The 22,244-nt window shown below is 50.9% G+C and overlaps 1 protein-coding gene across 2 annotated transcripts in view; it reads left to right on the plus strand.

Annotated features, from left to right (window-relative positions):
- The window catches only part of FYCO1 (FYVE and coiled-coil domain autophagy adaptor 1), an 82,127-nt gene extending 67,756 nt beyond the window's left edge, over positions 1 to 14,371 (plus strand). For both annotated transcript variants that reach the window (XM_036883329.2, XM_036883331.2), the window contains exons 15-18: positions 78 to 173; positions 3,558 to 3,768; positions 7,043 to 7,152; positions 10,547 to 14,371. In XM_036883329.2, the coding sequence (XP_036739224.2) occupies positions 78 to 173; positions 3,558 to 3,768; positions 7,043 to 7,152; positions 10,547 to 10,622 (493 nt within the window). In that variant the 3' untranslated portion in view covers positions 10,623 to 14,371. The remainder of the gene's footprint in view (positions 1 to 77; positions 174 to 3,557; positions 3,769 to 7,042; positions 7,153 to 10,546) is intronic.
- Positions 14,372 to 22,244: the final 7,873 nt, after the last annotated feature.

A 22,244-nucleotide genomic window follows, 5' to 3' on the forward strand; every position in this document is an offset into this window, starting at 1 on the left:
ACTATGGGCCTCCTGCTGTGGGACCCTGTGTGCTGATGATTTGGTAAATGGCTGTGTTCTCATTTGTGACATTTTAGGGATACCACATCAAATTCGCTAACCCCTGAGGACACTGAAGACATACTGTTGGGGCAGGATGCTGAAATCTGCTTGCTGAAGTCTGGAGAACTGATGTAAGTGATGGCTCCCTCAATGGGACATCCCCAGGGTGTGCCTCTGGGGGGCAGGAGCACCAAAGGAGGAGCCCTGGCCTTCGCAGGGAATTCACCGTCTCAGTGTGCTGGGACTCGGCTGGGAAGCACCCCGAGGCTCCGGCTTGGCCCTGATGGTGGCTTTCAGTCAGTGCTTTTTTTCAGTTATCATTACATACCTATATAATTATATACTTTGTAGTGTGTAGTGTACAGTGCTTGGATTTTGACAAATAATACACTCTAGTCACCAATCATCCTGCTGGGCTCCATGCCCAGTCTGCCAGAGGCTTATCTCATCTCAGGGACCTCAAAGCCCAACCAGGCCCAGCCCCCATTTCTGCCAAAAAGGAAACCTAGATCCAGAAAAGAAAAGTGACTCACCCCTGTATGACCACAGTGGAGATACAGAACAGGTCCATCACCCTGCAAAGTTTCCTGGGCCCCTTTATGGACAACCCTCCCTCACCCCTACGCCCTTTGTTCTTCTTTTTGGAAATTAACTTTGTTTTGTTTTCTTATTGTAAGAGCAATACATTTTGTTATAGATGATTAGGAAAACAGAGGTAAGCAAATTACTTTTCCAGGCCTTTATATATATTATATATATACATATATATGTACATATGTGTGTATATGTATGCACACATAATTTTTCAACATAAAGATTCTGTCTTATTTCACAGTCTTTTTAAAGTTGATATTGCATGAATATTTTCCTTCTTTTCTCCAGTGTTGTGTCCAATGTCTGCATAATTGCGTAACAATCATTGAATAGGTGGCAGTAACTAAATCAGAGATATTTACTCAGCACCTACTATGTGCCAAGTACTATTCAGGGTCCTTAGAGTTCAATAGTGAACAAAACAAAGATCCCTGCCCTCGTGTTCAGTTCATACTCCAGCAGGAACAGCAATAAGCACAAGCAAATAAGTAAATTATACAGTACAACACAAGGTGGGGCTTGCTATGGAAAAGAAACAAAATGGGACCAGACTGGGGCAAGTGTTGGGATTTACAATTTTAAATAGAATGTCACCAAGAAGGTCAGACTTGGAGGAGTTGCCATGCTGATGTATGAGGGAACAGTCAGCTCAGAGGCCCTGGAGCAGGACAGTGCCTGACATGTTCTCAGAACAGGGAAAGAGGCTGTGTGGCTGAAGCAGACAAAGCAAGAGAGATCCCAGTCAGAGAGGGAGTCGGGACCCACATCACATTAGGCCTTGTTGGCCATTGTAAAGACATTGGCTTTTAATTTGTGGGAAATGAGAGCCCAAAATGAGGTTTGGGACAGAAGAATGACTTAACCTAATTTTCACTGAAAAAGGATCTCTCTGGTTGCCATGTGCAAAATGACTGTGGAAGGACAAGAGTTGAGGTAGGGAGACCAGTAGACTATGACGTGAGTCCTGTAGACAGTAGGCTTCTCTTATTTAAGATTATATTTGAGCAAAGATAGTGAACCCTTGATTTGTTTTTATTAGTATCGCCTTTGGGGAGACTGAGTATATCCTCTACTGAGCAGATGAAGTCTAGAAAGGTAAAGGCTAAAAGCACAGTCCACATAACTGGGTGCAAGGAGAGAATTCTGGAACCTAAAATTATAAATGAACCAGCATCAGAGGCATATTCTGTCAGAGTGACTGCATGTGGTAAGGGTCCTGATTGTAAGAATGACCTCTTTTCCAAAATGGACCCTTTACCTACTCTCAGATTCTTAAAAATTATAAATAGTGGACCAGGCCTTTTGTACCATAATTAGAAGTAAAGCTTAAAAGAACACATGGGAAAATGTTACATGGAATTAAATTTTCATGTAGGTAAGTGGCTGATACCAGAGCTATTCTTTAGTGCATTTTGATTTTTTTAATCATTTTTTAATCATTACTCTTCTCATTAGCATGGCTTTGGACAGTCTTTCCATCCATCTCCGCAGCTTTGGAGGCAGACAGAACTTTTGGTGCCACTGTTTACTTGCTGTGCAGCCTTGGGCCAGTTACCTAGCCTCTCTGAGCTTCAGTTTCCACCCCTGTATTAAAGGGGACAGCAATGTGTCTTCTCCATGAAAGGCAATTTGATACAGTAGAAAGATAATGGCTTCGGGTCAGACTTGTGTGGACCTGGATCAAGTTTCATCATCTTTTGAATCTTAGCATCTACGTGGGTAAAATTGGGGGTATTGGCTTCCTCACTTAGCTGTTGTGGTAACACACGGAGCCTGTGAGCAGAGAGCCTGGCACACCTCCCCACTGAGGCTGACTAGATGAGACCTGCCCAAGGCCACACCACTGCTAAGGGGCAGTTCTGCCCTGGAGGCCTTGTCCTTGTGCCCCAGGCTGACACCCCACCTCTGGAGTAGCAAGGTGCGGGAGGGGGTGCCACTCAGTCAACACAGGGAGCATCAGGCAAACTGGCCACTCCTGTCCAGTTTATCCTCTGAGGTAATCCTCACGCCAGTCAGGAGGCAGGCCTGGCGGTCCCTGTTTGCAGGTGAGGAAACTGAGGCTTAAGAAAGGGTGAGCCCTAAAATGGACAGGAAGCAAGGCAGCTGCCGGAGCCCAGGTCCCTCTGGCGCCACGCTTCGTGTCCTTCACGTCGCCCTCTGGGTCCTGCAAAGGACCCTGAAAGTGGAGGAACTTGCCACTGCCAAGCCCTTCAAACCTGGAAGGGGCTCTTACCCACCTGGTGAGAATTGGAACCAGGGACATGGCCCCAGGAAGCCTGTCTCCACGATGCCCTCATCCTACCCTGTCACCCCTGTATCATAGAGTGCAGGGGGTGGCATTTAAGAAAAGTCAGGGTGGCCCCTTGGAATCTTGTGGCAGGACTCAGATTTCCGCTGAGAGGGACAACAGACAGGGTGAGAGATGTCTAGGGTGAGTGTGCTTTCTGTGGGTGCAGATTAGAGAAAGGGGAAGCAGGGGGTTGGAACGAGTAAGGGGGAGAGAAAATGGATGGCCAAGCAGCAGGGCAGCTTCGGGAGAGCTACAGAAAGCCACCACCCCAGTACTCGCCTCCTGCCCCCAGGGGACGTGGGCACCTCGGGCCGTCCTCTCAGTGCTGACAGGCATGCAGGTGCCATGCCGGCTCCACACAGGCAAGGGCTGTCATCTGTGTTTTGCACTCTTGTGTTCCTAGCGCCTAGAACTATGCCAGACAGGTAGTAAGTACTCAGGAAACACGTTTTGGTGTCAGCTGCCCATCAACTTTTCATCCCTAATTAAGCATGTTGGTCAGGCTTACCCAGGGCTTGTCCTCGCAAGAGTCTCCAGGGTTCCAGCCACTTCTGAGGCAACAGGCGACCTGGCCAGCAGACTCAAGCGCTTTGCCCATTTGATCAGGTCCCTCTCTGCATTTGTATTTTAGGATAAAGTTACCCCTCACAGTGGAAGACATCGCCAGCTTCGGGGAGGGCAACCGGGAGCTGTTTGTCAGGTCCGGTACCTACAGTCTCATCACCATCAGCGTGGCTGAGGCGGGCCTCACCATCAGCTGGGTCTTCTCCTCTGACCCCAGGAGCATCTCCTTCAGCGTGGTCTTCCGGGAGGCCGAGGCCACACCGCTGGATCAGTGCAAGGTGGGCGGCTCCCTGCAGCGGGCCTCTTCTCACACAGCAGGATGCTTAGGCAGGCCTTTCCCAGAGCAAGGTCATGTCTACCCTGCCTTCTGCTGGGCAGGCAGCCCCTCTGTGAAGGGATGTGGGAAGGAACCAGGCTGAAGGAGACATGGAAGGAGAAGCCCTCTGGGTGGTGCCACGCAGAGCACGCAAAGCAGCTGGGCTTGTCCGGCATCGGGCAGGAGGCAGCTGGGGGCCCAGGAGTTCTGTCCCCAAGTGTCTGGAGGCTGCTTCTGCATCAGACAGCCTCGACCTGGCCGTGGGATAGATTAGGGAAACACAGAGGAACACAGGCACCTGACTTGGTGTGGAGTCACTGTGGGAGGCAGGGACCTCTGCTTCTGGTCATGAGCTCAGGGGACTCAGCATCTCACCTTGAAGACATCAGTGGAGACATATAGCCATTGTATCACTTGGGTGACTCGGCATGAAATCTTGGTGGCAGATACTCATTCATAAACTCCTATGACGTTTTAAGCATGGAATATTGATGAATGGCCTGGACCATAGTTTTCGGTCTTGGCTGCACACTGGAAATCCAGGGGAACTTTTTTAAACCCACTCCTGAGGCCACACCCCAGACATTTCTGTTTTGTAAGAATGGCAAGAATCATGATAAAAAACAGAGTGAAGTATGTGAGACAAGACTTCTGTGTAGTCTTTGCAATAATATCCATTAGTCCCTGGTGCACGGGGGCCGTGGGGGCCCTAGGGGGCTCTCGGTGGGGGGTGGGGAAGGCCCAGGGTCAGGGCTTGGGGTGTGGGGCACACAGTGGCCCACTCCTGCTGTTCCGGCATCCGCATGGAGGAGCATATGCCCATTTGCGTTTGCAGCCCTGCCCTGTGGGTACCTGCTGCCATTTCTGTCCTCTTCAAATTCACTCCTAAAATGTAATCTAGCTCCCTTGAGTTGGGACTGCGAGAGTCTCATGTCTGCTCGTATTGGGAAGCTGCTCTCCCCCTCTTCCTTTTGGGGGCTCACAGCCACGCCACCTACCTAGCCTTGGAGCCCTTCCTTCCTGAGTGGTTCTGAACCTCCCCCGGGGCGGGCCTGGGGCTTTCGGTCTGGGAGCAGATGCAGACTCAGCCCTGCAGGTAGCGTGCAGGGCGGGCCAGGCCTCAGTCCCCTGTGGCAGGTGAGGACGCAGATGCAGAGCGGCGAGCCCGGGCCGAGAGGCAGGCCGCGGGTGAGCCAGTATGCCTGGAGCCGGACACTAACGGCTGGCTGCACCGCCGAGGACTCGCCCCAGTGCCTTCGCTGCTCGCCCTGTATTCCTGAGGCCTACCGGGCGCCTAGCAGAGCAGCCTCCCGATGCAGGCGGCGCTGTGGCAGGGAGGGAGGGAGGTGACTAAATCGGCATCCAGGCCTCTGCCATTCCACCTGCCCCACACATGGCTGAGCTGTGGGCCTCTCCCCTTGCCAGTCACTCACCCACCAAACCTCATGGCCGTGGGACGCTTGTGTTCCGGCCGGAAATCAGGAGCTCGGGAGGTAGAGGAGCTTTCCTCATAGCTTTCCTCTTTGGCTTCCCGTGGCCTTCTGGGGCGATGGCTGCCATTGTCTTTCTCAGAGTGGACGCCAGGGGGCAGAAGGAGCCCGTCTTCAGGGTGAGCAAGAAGGGTGCTCGGGAGTTCTTTGGCCTCCCAGCATCCCCCCAGCTGAAGGGAGCAGCCGTTATTTCCACTTGAGGTCCCCTGAGTAGATATCAGACCAGGGAACTTGTTTCCAGGCCCACGTCCTCACCGCTACCCTAGTGATGCCCCGTGCAATCTGCTGACCAGCCCGGGCCTCAGAGGAAGCAATGGTGCCGTGCAGGCTGCAGCACGCAGGGTCTGTGACTGTAGAGGTGGGACCCGAGCAACTGTGCTGCACACTTGCAGTTGTTCACAACCAGTTACTGAGCTTCTGCTAAGGACTGGGCTCTGTGGAGCGCCCTGGGGCTATAGACAACGGGCAACATGGGATCCGCCCTTGAGCCCACAGTGTCATCAGAGAGAGACCCTAGTAAACAGGCAACTGTGATTCATGTAAATTCTAGTAAATATGTACGTGTGTCGTGACAAGGGTGGGCAAGACGCTCCTCCCCTAACCCAGCCCAGGGAGCAGCAATCGGGGCAGCAGACCCCTGGGCCGAACCAGGAAAAGTGATAGGAGAGCAGGGGAGGGGAGCGGAGGGGAGAGGAGGGGAGGGGAGGGGAGGGCTGGGCTGGGAAGAGGCATCCAAGTGGACAACACCTCACAGAAGGAGGCCAGCCCCATCTGTAGTGGCACCTGGGCCACCCTCCCTAGAATGACTTTCCCCATCAAGGTAATGCCTGGATGTTGAGGTAGGGACTGTGAATTTGGGAAGGAACCTGAGGAGAGAAGCAGCAGCCCAGGGACTGGAGGCTGCCCATGTCCTGCAGCCTGGGCACGATGGAGGGAGCAGGACCCAGGCCCTGCTCTCTCTTGAGATAGAGGACTCATGTTTGGCCAGAGAAGCTCAATGGCCACAGAGAAAGTCAGGGGAGGAACCAGGACTAGAGGCAAAAACATTTGGCTTTTTATTTTTTAAGCAGCTTTATCAAGATATGATTCAAACACCATATAAGTCACTCATTTAAGTTGTATAATTCATTGGTTTTTAGTGTGTTCACAGAGTTGTACAACCATCTAATTTTAGATCATTTCATCATCCCCCAAAGAAACTATCTACTAGCAGTCACTCCTCAGCCTTCACCCCAGCAACCAGCAACCTACTTTCTGTCTATGTGGCCTTTTGTGACTGGCTTCTTCCATTTAGCATAGAACCCTTGCTTTGTATCAGAGCTGCAGGCCATCAGGAGATAAGTAAAGCCAACTTGGACTGTGTGCAGACAGATGGATTTCACCTAGAACAAGGCCCCGCTTCCTGAAGACAGAAAAACTGCTCCCCAGATGGTGGAGTGTTCTGGCATTGGGCATGGTCAGAGGAGACCGGGGAACCACTCTTTTGGGGTGCTGACTAGTTCATGATTCTGGATGAAATTCATACCCATGGTCTACCCCTACTGCAAGTTGTCAACAAGCACAGGGCATGTGGAGGCACCCCACCGTTCCTGGGGGCTGGTCCCAGCCCCAGCCTTGCTCAGCTGTGACCTCGGGACTTGGCCTCCTCCAGCCTCAGTGTCCTCTTCAGAGATAAAGGGTCTGCCTAGACAGTCCGTGGGCCTCTCAGCTTCGGTCACACTTCTTCTCATCCGCTCTTCCTCCCAGGTGCTCATTCCCATGACCCGGTGCAATTCCCACCAGGAGAGCATCCAAGGCAGTCTCAAGGTCCGCGCGCCGGGCATCTACCTGCTTGTCTTCGACAACACCTTTTCCAGGTAGGGGCCACCTCATCCACTGCCATCCAAATGATAAGAACAGAGGTCACATTAAAAGAGAGTATTTAGTTACCAGTAATGTATTATTAATAGTTTTTTAATTTTAGTCCTCTGTACTGTGGTGTTCAGCATCTGTTACAGATTTCAGAACATGGCTAATGTTTGTGGAGTCCTACTGCATGTCAGGTGTGCTCTCAGCCCTCCACTCCTCAAGAGCTGACTCAAGCCCCACAGCATCCCTATGTAGCAGGGTCTGTCTTTCTCTCATGTTCCTATTAAGGGACTGAGGACCACAGGGGTAAAAGTGCCACTCCCAAGTCCCACAGCTAGTGGCAGAGCCATTTCTACCACTGAATTCAGATGGCCACTACCAGACTCTGGACTCTTAACTGCTGTGCTCTCCCGCCCATCTCTGATGTCCAGGTTCCCAGTGCTGAGCGCAAAGAAGGAGCTCATTAAACACAGTGGAAGGATTGGATGGATGGATGGATGGATGGATGGATGGATGGATGGATGGATGGATGGATGGATGGGTGGATGGATGGATGGATGGATGGATGGATGGATGGATGGATGGGTGGATGGATGGATGGATGGATGGATGGATGGATGGATGGATGGATGGATGGATGGATGGATGGATGGATGGATGGATGGATGGATGGATGAGTGGGTGGATGGGTGGATGGATGGGTGGGTGGATGGATGGATGGATGAGTGGACAAGTGGGTGTATGGGTGGGTGGGTGGATGGATGGATGGATGGATGGGTGGATGGATGGATGGATGGATGGATGGATGGATGAGTGGGTGGATGGATGGGTGAATGGATGGATGGATGAGTGGACGAGTGGGTGGATGGATGGATGGATGGATGGATGGATGGATGGATGGATGGATGGATGGATGGATGAGTGGACTAGTGGGTGGATGGATGGATGGATGGATGAGTGGACGAGTGGGTGGATGGGTGGATGGATGGATGGATGAGTGGACGGATGGATGGATGGATGGATGAGTGGATGAGTGGGTGGATGGGTGGATGGATGGATGGATGGATAGATGGATGAGTGGATGAGTGGGTGGATGGATGCATGGATGGATAGATGGATGGATGAGTGGGTGGATGGGTGGATGGATGGATGGATGAGTGGATGAGTGGGTGGATGGATGGATGGATAGATGGATGGATGGATGGATGGATGGATGGATGAGTGGACGAGTGGGTGGATGGATGGATGGATGGATGGATGGATGGATGGATGAGTGGACGGATGGATGAGTGGATGAGTGGGTGGATGGGTAGATGGATGGATGGATGGATGAGAAACAGAGAAATGGAGGAATGAAGGCTAAAGCTTGAGATAAATAGGTCCAGAACTGTGAGGCACAGCCCCTGGACCTTTCTGTCATGGAAATGGGAGCATTGTGTGATGTCTCTGGAAGCACTGTATCAAAACACCAGACGCAGGTCCAGGAGGCTTGTGGGGTGGCATTTGGGAATACAGGGAGAGAAGGCTGGAGGGGCTGCCAAGGAAGGAAGTGGGAGAAAGATTCAACATTGGTTGAGCATAAGCCAGGGGCCCTGCTTCATGGAGGCATGAGACAGGGGTCATAAAGGTTGCTGGTTAAGGTTGCTGTCCCTTGTATGTCTTCTGGCTTCAGCATAAGCTCTTAATTGGGGCTGCCTCTTTTTTTTTTATTAAGGTATTATTGATATACACTCTTATGAAGGTTTCACATGAAAAAACAATGTGGTTATTACATTTACCCATATTATCGTGTTCCCCCCATACCCCAATGCAGTCACTGTCCATCAGTGTAGTAAGATGCCACAGAGTCACTACTTCTCTTCTCTGTGTTACACTGTTTTCCCCATGATCCCCCACACACCATGTGTACTAATCATAATACACCTCTATCCCCTTCTCCCTCCCTCCCCACCCACCCTCCCCCACCCGTCCCCTTTGGTAACCAGTAGTCTCTTCTCGGAGTCTGTGAGTCTGCTGCTATTTTGTTCCTTCAGTTTTGCTTTGTTGTTATACTCCACAAATGAGGGAAATCATTTGGTACTTGTCTTTCTCCGCCTGGCTTACTTCACTGAGCATAATACCCTCTACCTCCATCTGTGTTGTTGCAAATCATAGGATTTGTTTCTTTCTTGTGGCTGAATAGTATTCCATTGTATATATGTACCACCTCGTCTTTATCCATCCATCTACTGATGGACACTTAGGTTGCTTCCATATCTTGGCTATTGTAAAAAGTGCTGCGATAAACATAGGGGTGCATATGTCTTTTTGAATCTGAGAAATTATATTCTTAGGGTAAATTCCTAGGAGTGGAATTCCTGGGTCAAATGGTATTTCTATTTTTAGTTTTTTGAGGAACCTCCATATTGCTTTCCACAATGGTTGAACTAGCTCACATTCCCACCAGCAGTGTAGGAGGGTTCTGGGGGCTGCCTCTTTCATGAGACCTGCCTGATCAGCACCCAGCCACATCCTCTCTGTGTGGGCCCTGAGCTAGTGGCTGCATCCCCCCGCGTGGGTACCCTTCCCAGCCCACTGGCGTTTAACAGAATAACTCGATAAGATTCTCTAGAGGAAAGCTGTGCCAGACCTCGCCATATTGGTGCCTTGAACTCCCAGGACTGTGACCAAGGGCCCACCAAAGGAGAGGTTAGGAGAGTGAGCAGTGGGCAGGAGAGTGGGTGGGGCCGGCCAGGCACAGGCTCTGCTCTCCCTCTGTGGCCTTAGCTGAGACCCAGTTCCTCTGCAGTGGCAGAGAGCATTGTCCCTACCCCACTGAGCCTCTCTGTGGATTTACAGGCCACAGGGTGGCATGCTGAAGGCAGAATGCCATCCCACGCCCCAAGCAGGCTCCCAGTTATCACTGGAGGTGGCTGTGGTGCTGTAACAAAGTCTGGCCTTAGCCCATTGAGGTCATCTCAGAGGCCTACTCGAGATTGCCCAACCATGGACGACAAAACAGATTTAGATGCTAGTCAAAATAAACTCTGTACTCGCCTCCACCATGTATACCTCCTCTCAGTGCCTGCTCTGCCCACTGCTCCCGTGCCCCTGCAGGTGCCATTGCCCAGGCCCCAGGCTTCTTCACAGTAGCATGGCTGGGGAAGGGGGGCCACCACATGGGATGGGATGGGGGTGCCCAAGGCCCAGGAAAGTCCATGGCGATGTCCCAACACCCCCTGACCTTTGCAGGGAGGGAATTCTGCTAGACAGGAAAGGGGGTGTGTGTCCAAGAAGAGGCCACGCCCTCTGTGAGGGGCCCCCTCCTAGCAGAGGTCTCCCCACAAGCCCTACTGCGGCACCCCAGATGCCCCAACCGCAGCCCTCGTGTAACACCCTCCTCTCCCATTTCTGTTTCCTCAGGTTTGTCTCCAAGAAAGTATTTTATCACTTGACAGTTGACAGGCCTGTGATCTATGATGGAAGCGATTTCCCATAGGCTCAAGCACCTGGATTTTAGTAGTTTCACTTATCTACAGGAAACACTATTCTTCCTCACCTGTCACTTATAAAGCACTAAAAAAAAAACTGAACAAAAAAATAGCAGCTGCCCCGAAGCCGGATCAGCTGTGCAGCTCTGGGAGCCAGGCCCCGGCTGTTTCTCAGAGTTGCATCTCCCGGAGCTCGGTGTGCTCGGCACTGTGCGCCATCACTCTTAATCCCCTGCAGCTTTTAAGGGCTCAAGCAACGTTTCCATTGATTAGGGACCCAACTGTCCTCATGCCCAAAGGGACACTCTGCCAAAGGCTTAAACATTCAGGAGCCCATCAGTGGCCCCTGGGAGCTCAGGTGCTTATGGGACGCCTGAGTCCTGCCCCTGGAGAGAGTGGCCTCACCCTGCCCACCCCAGGGCCAGGCATCCAGGTGACTGTGGGCTAGGATGTCCTGGCCAGTCCTGTGTGTCATCCTAGGGAAGGAGGCCACAGGCCATCATGACAGTCAAGGTGCCTGGGGACCCTCCTGAAACCCCAACCAGCTTTTCCTGTCACGTGCCTGTCCCTCCCTGCCTCAGCAGATTTGTGATTTTGGAGGGGACTCTGGCTGCACTTTCCTCCTGGCCCTCCTGTCTGGACAGTGCTACCCTCAGGCGAAGCTCTTCACTCACCCAGGCCTTAACAGCTCAAAACCTTGCCCTGAAAATCAGAACTGAAGATGCCCAGGGGACCTGAACCTGCCCACCACCCTGAGGGCCTGCAGTTGATGACGTATATGAACAGCTAAAGCCCGAATGCTGGCCCACATCAGAGCCATGACCAAAGAGCAGGGTCGTGCACTCGCCATCAGGGCTCACTCGTTAGCTGCCAGCTTTGTTTATACAACGAGAGGTTTTCCTCACCTGCAGACATGTTCACCAACGACCATAATCAGAGTAAGAACCACTTTTCAAAAGTTAGAGCCTTCTTAACAAAACTCTTTGGTAGCTCAAATGTATAATTCAGGCAGAATTCATAAATCTACACTGTGCTCACCTCTTGGTCCCCACTCCCCACCTGCTGGATTCCCCAGCTTCCATTTGCCCACTTCATGCTGTTCAGCCTGCACCTGACACCCAGGAGCCATCTCCCCGTGGTGCAGATGAATCCTGTTTCATTTCACACGACAGGAAGGAGATGATCTTCCTATTCTCTGCGGCCCTTTTCTTCTCCTACCACAGAGAGCTCACCTTTGATGGCCTCTTTGGGCCTTGTTCATGAAGGCCAACTGCCTGCAGTCAGGGCCCAGATTCTTCAGTGAGCAGGGCATCTGATGAAGTGACTCCCTTTGACCAGGGATGAGGGAGAGAGCGCTAGGGAGGGTGTCTGAGGATCTGAGTGCTGGGCCCAGCAGGTCCAAGTCACACTGCCCAAAAACTTCATTTTGTCATCTACAAGCCTAGTCTGACTGCTTTTGAGAGCTTGAGAATGGGTCAGGGACCCCAGGCCAAGTCCAGCGCAGACTCCACAGCCACCAATACCAGCAGAGAGGACTCTCATGGGGCAGGAGGAAGTAACCTTTGCCGTGGCCTCAGACCTTTTGCTTAGGATGCTTGAGCACTTCTGTTCAGTGTGAGCAGGGCAGAGGGAGTGGTGAACAGAACCTTCTAGAGAAGTTAGCCCAGAGAAAAGCTGAACCTTGTGTGCTCTCTTTCCTTGGGGCAGCTGCCTTTGGCAGAAAGCCATCGAGGTCTCTAGCATCTCCTGGCCAAGAACCCAACTGTGCCCAGCACCCAGGCCCCGGAGACTCTCCTAGATTCATGCTTGTCCTCACATGCATGCCACACAGCCTGAAGATTGTTACAGAGCAAATTAGCTTGCCTTTGAATTCACCACCCTCTTGGAGAGGATATCAGAAGTAGCTGATTCACCACGAGAAAGAAACAAGAGAACCCAAAGCCGTCTGGAGTCTTGTTCTGAGTGCTTAGCATTCCCAGGACCCTGCGGACTCTAGCCAAGCTTATGGCCTTCTGCTGGTGGCACTGCTCTTGTCTGCAAGTAAAATCAACGTTTACCAAGTGGCTGATGTGTTTGCTGTGAAAGGCCTGGGACATTCCATCCAAGACCCTTCTGAACCTCTGTCACTCAGCCTGACAGGGGACCAATTATAGCTCAGAAACTGCTCGGCTCTTGTGAAGCCGACCCAGAGCTGCTCCAGGACTGCAGGGTCCCCTTGTGGCGTGCACCACTTTGAATATTGACTACAGGTGGGCAGAAAGGCCTTTGGGTTCAGAGGACAGCCAGATACCCCTGCAGTCACACACTGACTCTGAGCATATTTATTTTTCTGGGCTGGACAGATGCCTGTCCTTCATTACTTTGCTGTGTGAGCTCGAGTTTGCTATGACCTATGCAGCTAGAGAATTATCTTGACCTATTGCAATGTGGCTTGTATAAATACCTTCATTTTTAATAGGTTCCAATCTTTACTGAGGTTTTGGGATTGAGGTGCTCCTTGAAAAATGCAAATGACAGTGAAGTACAGCTACTGCACAGTCACAGCAGACCGAGTAACACTAGAAATTAACAAGAGGGAAACATTCTTGGGATCCCAGGAAAAACTATTTTTTAAAAAAGACAAAAATGCAGCCCCTTGATCGCCAGCTCTCTGAATGACAGTCCCTTACTTTTGATACCAATACTGGCCACCTTGTTCACAGCCGCCTCAGAGCACCGATCAGCTTCATCCGGAAACACTGCCTCTGTCAGGCACATCCATCCACAACAAGACTGGGATAAAGTGAGGCCTGTGCAGAGCACTCCTGCTGCAACCCACCGGACCCCAAGGCGACTGGACCAAGAGTGGGCCAAGAAATTGTCTAGCAGGAATCTGGGGCTGAAAAACCCCACAGAGTTTGGAAAGCAGAGATGAAAAGCCAGGTAGTATAACTTAAAAATAAAGGAGATTGCTTTTCTGAAATTTTTAAGTTGTCACCCACCTAAAGTGGTGAAGACATTCAGACTCGAGTGAAATGAAATCCCCATTTGATGAAATCAAATTAAATCACAGTCTTTTTTATGATACTGGTTAGACATCCCCGATACAATTTTGCAGGAGTCCCACTTTAAAAAGGCCGCCTTGGCAACCCCCACCGTCAGCTCTGAGGTGCTGAGCGCTACGGCCCAGAGAAGCCCTCGTGGCGCTCAGGCCCAGGCTCCTGCCACACAGACTCTCGAGTCAGCTGTTCATGACTACAGAACACTTACCCAAAAGGCACTTTTTTGTGGAAACTTGGGCCAGTTTTTTCATTTCATTGTGATTCTTCCAAGGAAACAGGAAACAATGAATACTGCCTTTTCCCTCTTAAGCACTTTTAAAAAATAATATAGTGTATCTTTAAATTTTGGGAAGCCTGTCTGATAAAAAGGTTGCCTTAGAACCTTCGGGTGAGTGTGTTCCAGAGATGCTCCTGCCTCTGATGGCTGCAGAGCAACACCCACACCTCGGCTGAGCAGCCTCCAAATCGGATTGCACTTTAACTGACCAAGCTTTAATTCTCACAGCCTTATGGGATAGCAGGTCTGGGAACCTGTTTCATTCTTACCTGCCAAAGAATTGCCCAGAAGCATATCAAATGCCATCACCCCACCTGCGTGGTGGGGGTGGGAAACGTTTGTATCCCAAGACATACTCCTTCATAGCACTTGCTATACCATTTGGAAGTGTTGTATTTTTAACCTTGGGATTTAAATAAAGGAAACACTATGATACTGAGAGTAGTATCATCTTTTGTTCCACGGGGACCCAAGGCAAGTGACGCAGTGAGCCACACCGGAGTCGGAGTCCGGGGGGAGCTGCCCCACTGGAAGACAGAGCATCATCTCGCATGGCAGCTTTCTGGGGGGACTGGAGTCAGCGGGCGTTCCCAGAGGTCACAGGGCCTGATGTCCGGGTACTTCCCGGACTACCCTGCGGCTGGTGTTTGGGTCTGCCTGAGCCAGGGCCCCGCCAGGTGGGCTGCCCTCAGCTCAGCGCCCCAGCTCCCCTCTGGCACTCCTGAGACACTCTGAGCAGAGAGCGGACTGCTGATTTACCAGAATCCTGGGGAGGGGAGGAGTCATGGCTGGCCTCCACCCACGATGGGTTCATCTGTGGTAGGAGCAGGGCCAGCGGAGGCGGGGCAGACGGAGGAGTCCGCACCCCCACTGCAGCCCGTCACTCCCGGCCCAGTGGGGTTGAGCTCAGGCCCACAGTCCCCTGCACTCACCTCACAGCCCACATCCAGGGGTGACGGGGGCTCCTTCCCTCGAGTACCTTGCACCCATGGAACACCCCCGGCCCTCCCTCCGCCGTCTCCCTGCAGGTTCCCACGTGGCCTCCTTCAGTCAGTTACTCAGGAATAAATTACACTGTGTAACCCTGTTCTCCCCTGAGGACAAGGAGCAGTTTCCTCCCCCTTCACTTCCCTCCTTTCCCTCAGCCCCATGGCCGCGTCAGCACCATGCCAGACACATAAGTGCTCAGCAGTTACTGAATCACTGGGGACAGTGGTTGGTCCCAGCACCTTAGTCAGCTAAGGTACCACCTCGGCCAGGGGAAAGCTACTGAAACGCCCCTGGTAGAGATGGGCAGAGGGCAGGAGGAAGTTTGGGGAGGACGGAGCTGAGCTGGTCACTCAGTCCTACCCACCTGCACCCCATCTCAAAGCAAGCCTCTTACTGTCCAGCGAGCAGGCTGAAGTAAGGGAAGTTTGGTTTATCCAAGGGCCCGAACAGCACAGCAAAAGGGGTCCTTTATTAGGAGGACAGCCCCTCCAGAGGCTTGGTAGCCACGTGGGCGGGCGATGAGAACAAGAACCAACCGAGTCACAGAGGGGCTGTGCTGCCGCGGGGGCCACCATCGGGGGCTTCCATATCAGAACATCCATCCCACGTCACCCACTAACTAGAACACTGAGTGAGCCGAAAGCACCAGGCCTGCTCCAGGTTTTCCAGGCCTCACCTGCCATCCAGGAAACCCAGCCAACTCAGCGTCCGCAGGCTCCATGGTACTCAGAGGTGCCGCGCCTCCGGCCTGCGGGGCTGGAAGACGTAGGGAATCCCCAGTGACTCAGAAGGACCCGCTCAGCAGGGTCAGCCCTTTCGGTTTGAAGATGCGTGGGAAAAATCTGGCGGGAGAAGTTTGCCACCCACACACCTCTAAAAAGCAAATAGACAGTGAAACCTGTCACCCAAGATGAGAAAAGGGGCTTTTTTTGAGGGAGCAGCTGAAGTTGAAGCCATCAAAACTCAGGGGAAGAGCAAGGCTATTATGAAAGCCATTCAAAGTGGGTTAGGGTTGACAGAAAGGTCAGCCTTTTACTTTTCCCACACCCCACAGTTTCTGAAGAAAGATGGTAAAACCGAGCAGAAGTGTGATCACCAGCCCCTGGGCTTTGATGTGTGTCCCCTTGTCCCTCCCCGATCCTCCAAGCTCTGTGGGAGGACAGAGGCTGGTGTGGTTTCCTCACACCTTGTGGCACGTTTGTGCTGAGGTTATATCAGAGTTGGCAGCCCCATCTGAAGCCTGGAATGAATCATCTTCTGACATAAAAAAAAAAAACTCACCAAGTGAGGCAGGTGTCGACAGACGTGATAGTTGTGAGCATCCTTACCAAAAGGAAGGCCTCATTTCCAGGCCAGTTTGGCTTTGGGCCTGTGGCTACATAGAATCCTCAAAGAAAAGATGTTTCAGGAGGGCCTCCCTGGCTTTCACTCCCAACAAGGCTCTGGCTAAGCCACGAATGGGAGAAAGAATCCCTCCTGGAAGGCCTAAACACGTGTCCGCCAGGTCAGTGGGGCAGGCACTGTCTTCTGGCATGAGAAAGGAAAGCAGGTGAGAGTGGGTCCGGGGGTAAAGGGATAGGAGAGCAAAGAAGTGAGGAAACAGGGATAATGCAGGGGCTTCCCAGAGGATCTGAGGAGGGCTGGATGGGGGGCTGGGTTAACAGGTGGCCTTCCTCATTGGAAGAAAGGTACAGTGGGGTCGTGGCAGCAGTGGTGTGGCTAGAGCAACTACTACATCCAGTAGAGGCAATACTTAGTGGAAGTAGGACCTGGACCACTTACCAGACAGACACCAACGGCAGTGGCCGCAGACATGGAATAAATGATGCAGTCTGTCCCTGTCTCTGAAGCTGAGCTCCAAGGCCTCACGTGTTCTCACAGAAAGGCCCTGGGGAGGGCTCTGCACAGAAGACAGATCCAGTGTGGGACCAAACGTCTTTGTAAAGGACTCCCAGAGAACTTTTGGGTGTTCCCAGAAAGAGGATCACACATGCATGTCCCCCAGGATGACCCTGGGGAAGAGGGCTGGGGAAGCAGCGTCAGTCCCAGGTCTGGCCTACCGCCTCCTCAGTTAAGGGTTCAGATGCCAAGCTATCGGGAAAAGCCCAAGACTCACACAGGACTCAGTTTTGCTCCAGAGTCAAGGTGTTGACTTTTTAAGTGTCAGTAAATACAAAGCAAGTGTTCAAGAGTTTCTTAGAAAAAGAAACAAGAAAACCTCTTACTTTGGTTGCCTGGTGCCCTATTAAAATGCAGAGTCACGAGCACTGCCCATATCAGCTCTGTTCACAAGATCTGGTCCATTCACACATCTGCCAGGTGATGCTGATGGAGATGATCCATGGACCACACCGAGAAGGTCTTGGATGATTGCCGCTGTATTACCTCTTTGTTAGAACTTGAGGAAAGGGGTAAAAGGAGCTAATGCATCTGCCTCCTAATTTAACTCTACCAGTGACCCTTACATCTTAGAACCAGACTTCTACCTCAACCCACTGCCTTACACACTGGAACAGTGATGAGATTTCATTCTTGGAGAGGAAGATATTGCTAAACAAGTCCTCTGGCATGACATGATTCCACTTACCTAGAGCATGTTACTACTGCTGCACGATACTGACACGGCTGCAGGAGTAGCTTTCCCTAAACCATTCTCATTTCACTGGAACATAGATTATCTGATGACTAAAAAAAAAACTTTGACCAGAATTTTCTGTGAGAGCTCTTGACCTTGAAACCTTACTTTGTATCATCCTTCATACAAAAGGCTATATCCGTTATGTATAGTCACACTAACACTGCACAACCACTTCAAAACCAAGGGCATAAACACTAAGCATTTACTTAGCTCACAGATCTTCAGGTTGACTGCGGGGTTCTTCTGGGCTCACTCGCCACGGGCTCACTGGTATGTCTGTCCTTGGTCAGCTGCACGTCTTCCAGGGGATTCCACTGACCTTGGCTGTACTCTCACAAGGCCTGGAGTTGTCTGGCTGTTGGTTGATCTCAGCCAGATGACTGTGCTCTGCTCCACACGGGCTGCCATCCTCTGGCAGGATGGCCAGCCTTGGTCAGATGACTACTGGGCAGGTTTCCAAGGAAGCAAATGGAAGTACATGGCCTTGTGAGGCCGAGCCTCACAACAGCTCAACACCACTTTGCCCGTATTCTACCGGCCAGAGCAGGTCACAAGGCCAGCCCAGATCTGAGATGTGGGAAAAGGGATTCCTCTTGATGGGAGGAACTGCAAGGTAACTTTGCAAAGAGATGGGGAAGGGGGTTGGAGAATGAGGACCATTTTTGCAATCATTCTACCAGAGTCAGAGGATCCTCCCTTCTTGAACTTCCCCCTTTGCCCCAATTCTCATCCTGCCTTCTGCTCCAGATACACCATCCATGTACACAAAGATGCACAAGACTTTTCATGGGCACGTGGCTTGTGACCGCAGAAGTAGGAAAGAACGCGTCCGGGGGCCTGGCTGGGGAAGCACACAGCTGCACACTAGAGGGCGCTGCGGTGGAGCGCGGGTGACCACACGTTCCCAGGCGTGGCCGCTGCAGCGGGGCTGGCGCGGCCGTCAGGCTCCGGACATGGCGTCAGGGGTGGGTGGCATACTTTTACTTTTCTCTTGGTACCCTTCTATACCATACAATTATTTTTACATGGCAGTTCAACTTTTTAAATTTGAAAACTAATTTCTAAAAAGAACAGATTCCCCTCAGGGTATGGCTATCTCGGCCTCCCTGTAAACAACCAAAAGCCCAATTCCTACAAGCTTGAGTTATAACGAAGTTGTTCATATCTACCTACAGTCACCAAAGGGGTCAACTACTCGGCAGTAAGCATGACAGCCTGAAACCACAGCCTGAAACCTGGGAGGGAGGGCCTAGGAGGAGGCCACAGTCTGACCAGGGCCCTGCTTTACCGCCCAGGGACTGGCCCACCTCGGCCCACCCCACCCTCCTGACACAGGACCTCTGAGCTGTGTAGTCTCCGCGGTGGGAATGGACCACTGGAACGAAAGAGCTTGAATTCCAACTGGGAGAAAGCATAACAGAGCGTTTAGGAGGTCAGATTCTATTATCAGAAAGACATGCATATGGATCGCTGGTGCCATTACCTACCAGCTATGGCTTGCGGCAGGTGACTGAGCCCCTCAGTGCCTTAGTTTCTCCATTTGTTAAATGGGGGCTATCGCATTAGCTACTTCATAAGGATGCCATGAAGACCACATAAGATCAGAAGGGCCTCTCACAGTGGTTTCCATAAAGAGTCACTCAAAAATGCTAATGACTGCTATTATTAAGAAAGTTGTCTACATAGGCTTTTCTCTCCTTGGCCCTTTTCTCTCTGGGTATTACTCAGCTAGGCGGTTGGGGGATTGAGTGATTGGAGTAATTGAAAGATGAACTAACTGACAGGTCACAGAGTGGTGATTTTAAACCATGACCCCAAAGTTATCTGACACTCTTCCCATAAGAGGTGGGGTCTTGGCTGATTCCTTTGACTCAGGGCCAGCCTGACACTGCTCTGACCGGTGGGAAACAGCCAAAGTATGTGACTTCTGGTGCCAGGTCAGAAGAAGACATACACCTTCCCCCAGTTCTCTCAGACCCTTCTTCCAGAGAAACCCGTTGCCGTGGCAGAAGCTGGGGTGCCCTGACCCCCCACACTGAAGAGGCCATGTGCTGGTGCCCTACTTGGCAGCCGGCATCAACTGCCAGCCTCATGGCCTGAGCCTCCCAGTCAAGCTTCAGGTGACCACACCCAGCTAATGTCTGAGTGAGACCACCTGAGAGACCCGGAGCTGGAGAGGCCTAACCAAGCCCATTCCAAATTCCTGACCCCGAAAATCGTCAGTACAGTGCAATGGATTCTGTTTTATACCACTAAGTTTTGTGGCAGTAGTAACTGGGGCACACTGGACTGGAGTATAGGCAAGTCTGTAAAACCACTTCTTTCACTGAATTGTGAATAAGCCAAAAAGAGAACATCGCATCAAAAAAAATCACAAAACAAATTACCCCAAAACTCAGTGGCGTAAAACCATAACCACTGTGTTACGTCTCATGATTTTATGCGTCTGGAGTTTGAGCAGTTTGATGAGTTTTCTGTCCCATGCCATATTGGTGGAGACCACTTAGGGGTCTTCAGCTGGAGGGCGGCAGGTCTGTTCATAAGGAGCTAGAGGAGACAGACAGAGGACAGGGTGGGGAGAAGGAGAGCCACAGCCAGGTGTGCTCTGGGGGCCAGGAGTCTGCCCCCCGGGCTCAGGTGCAGCTTCCCTGGACCCACACACACACACACACACAGGCCAGCAGTGGAGGCTATGGCTCCTTCACAAAGGGCTTCAGGCCCCACAGCTCTATGTATATGGGGGGACCTCCGGAGAGGGAACAAGTAGGAAACTTCTTGATACTGTACGTCCTTTGCTAGTACAACTTCAGAGCCTACTTTGAAGGAGGGATCAGCGTGGCCTCGGCTGCCATGTGTCACCATTTAGAGTTTACATGCAGAAGTATCTGAGGGAACGCCTGTCTGTCTGTGCATCCCCCAGCTCTCAGCCATTGTTGGTCAGCCCTCCAGAGCAGCGGCTGGCTTGACTGGCTATGGCAAGCAAGGTAGGATGGCATCATGTGCAAAGCCAAAGCTTGAGGGACAGGCACACCCAGGTCCATGAACTAGCCTTGCCAGTTACTAAGCGGGTAATTACAGCATCTAACTGGCACAGAGTAAACAATCAGGGGGCAGTGGCTGAAAGGCCCAGAGGGGAGACTGTGTCCGTCCTGCACACCAGGTCCTGCAGTTGGTGCTCGTGACCTCTCATGACCTCTGATGGTTGACTTAAGATGTTTATTAGGGATCAATACCCATAAAGGGAAGTGAGAGGCAGCAGGACTGGGTGGAGGGAGACGAACTGCAATGCGAGCCTGACAAACCTTGGCCAGCCTGGCAGGAAGCTCTGGAGCAGATGGTGCCCATCAGAGTGCCCTAAGGACAAAACATCCTTAGTGTATGTTGCTCAATAAATATTGCCAATCTTTATTTTTTTCAAAGTTTTCTGGCAGCTGATTTCTGACACATGAGGTACAAGTCTGAGATATGACTAATTTAAAATTTTAACAAGTTTATTGGTTCAACATATTGCATCTACTACATACAATGTGGGGGGTCAGAGTCAATGAATTTCACACACACAGCAGATCAAGAGCACACACTTAACTGCTTGTCCAAGGACTCACCCCAAAGGCTGCCATGTGCAGCTTGTCCTGGGGACTGTCTGCAAACCAGTTTATAAGCCATAGAAAGATGCCTTGCAATTCTCAGCCCAGGGGTATCACCTGAAAGAACCTTCCATTCCATCCTTGCATATCTGATTCCATGTGGCACTTAACCATATTTCTAGAATGCAAGCATCTTGAGAGGAAGGAATATTGTATCCCATTAGAACCTCAGTGAATAGAAATGGGTATGCACTGCGTGGCTCACAGTATATACACAAATATTTGCTGAATGAATGGTATTCTGCAGGCCTGAAAGCCCATAAAGCACAAATCTCTAGTCGTCCAAGATGGCTACTTCAAAACAAAAATCTCCACTTAAATATACATATTGTGGTATGTTGGCTTAAAATTCATTTTTAAAAAATTTTAGTGAAAAAAAAATCCCATTTCTTTTTTGATAATGAAAATCATCATATTTCATTCAGTTTCTTGATTTTTCTGACTTATAGAGTTCCAGTAAAATATGATTATATATTATAACCTTCTTTTATCATTATTTCTAAAAGTACTCACGCAGCATATTTTCTAGAAATGTTGAGTGGATCACTACTTCCTCATGGATTTCCTCATATTGACTCTTCCAGTGTTCTTATCTTAGGATAAATTTGCTACTAAAACCTAGTTTAATTTCAGTGTCAAATGGTCCTATTTGTGTAATCATTTAAAAACTAAGATAGGATGAAAAGTATAGCATAGGGAATATATTGCAATATTTGTTTCGTGACAGATGGTTACTACACTTAGTGTGGTAGCATTATGCAATGCATATAAATGTCGTATCACTGTTTTACACCTGAAACTAATACTGTATGTCAACTGTACTTCAGTTAAATTTTTAAAAAAATACTAAGGCAATTTGCCAACAAAGGATACTTAAAATCTTTAAAATATAATACAGTTGCAGCATGCCTTTACTCTGAAGCTGTGCTAGAACCAGGACAGCCCAGTAGTGCCACTCAGGTCCTGAAGGAAGTCCTCAGAGGTGGGCGTGATCACTGTGAGTCAGGGTGCAGTGCAGGGTCTGTAGCTCTCCTGGT

This window comes from Manis pentadactyla, chromosome 1 (assembly GCF_030020395.1).
Source record: "Manis pentadactyla isolate mManPen7 chromosome 1, mManPen7.hap1, whole genome shotgun sequence".
NCBI lineage: Eukaryota > Metazoa > Chordata > Mammalia > Pholidota > Manidae > Manis > Manis pentadactyla.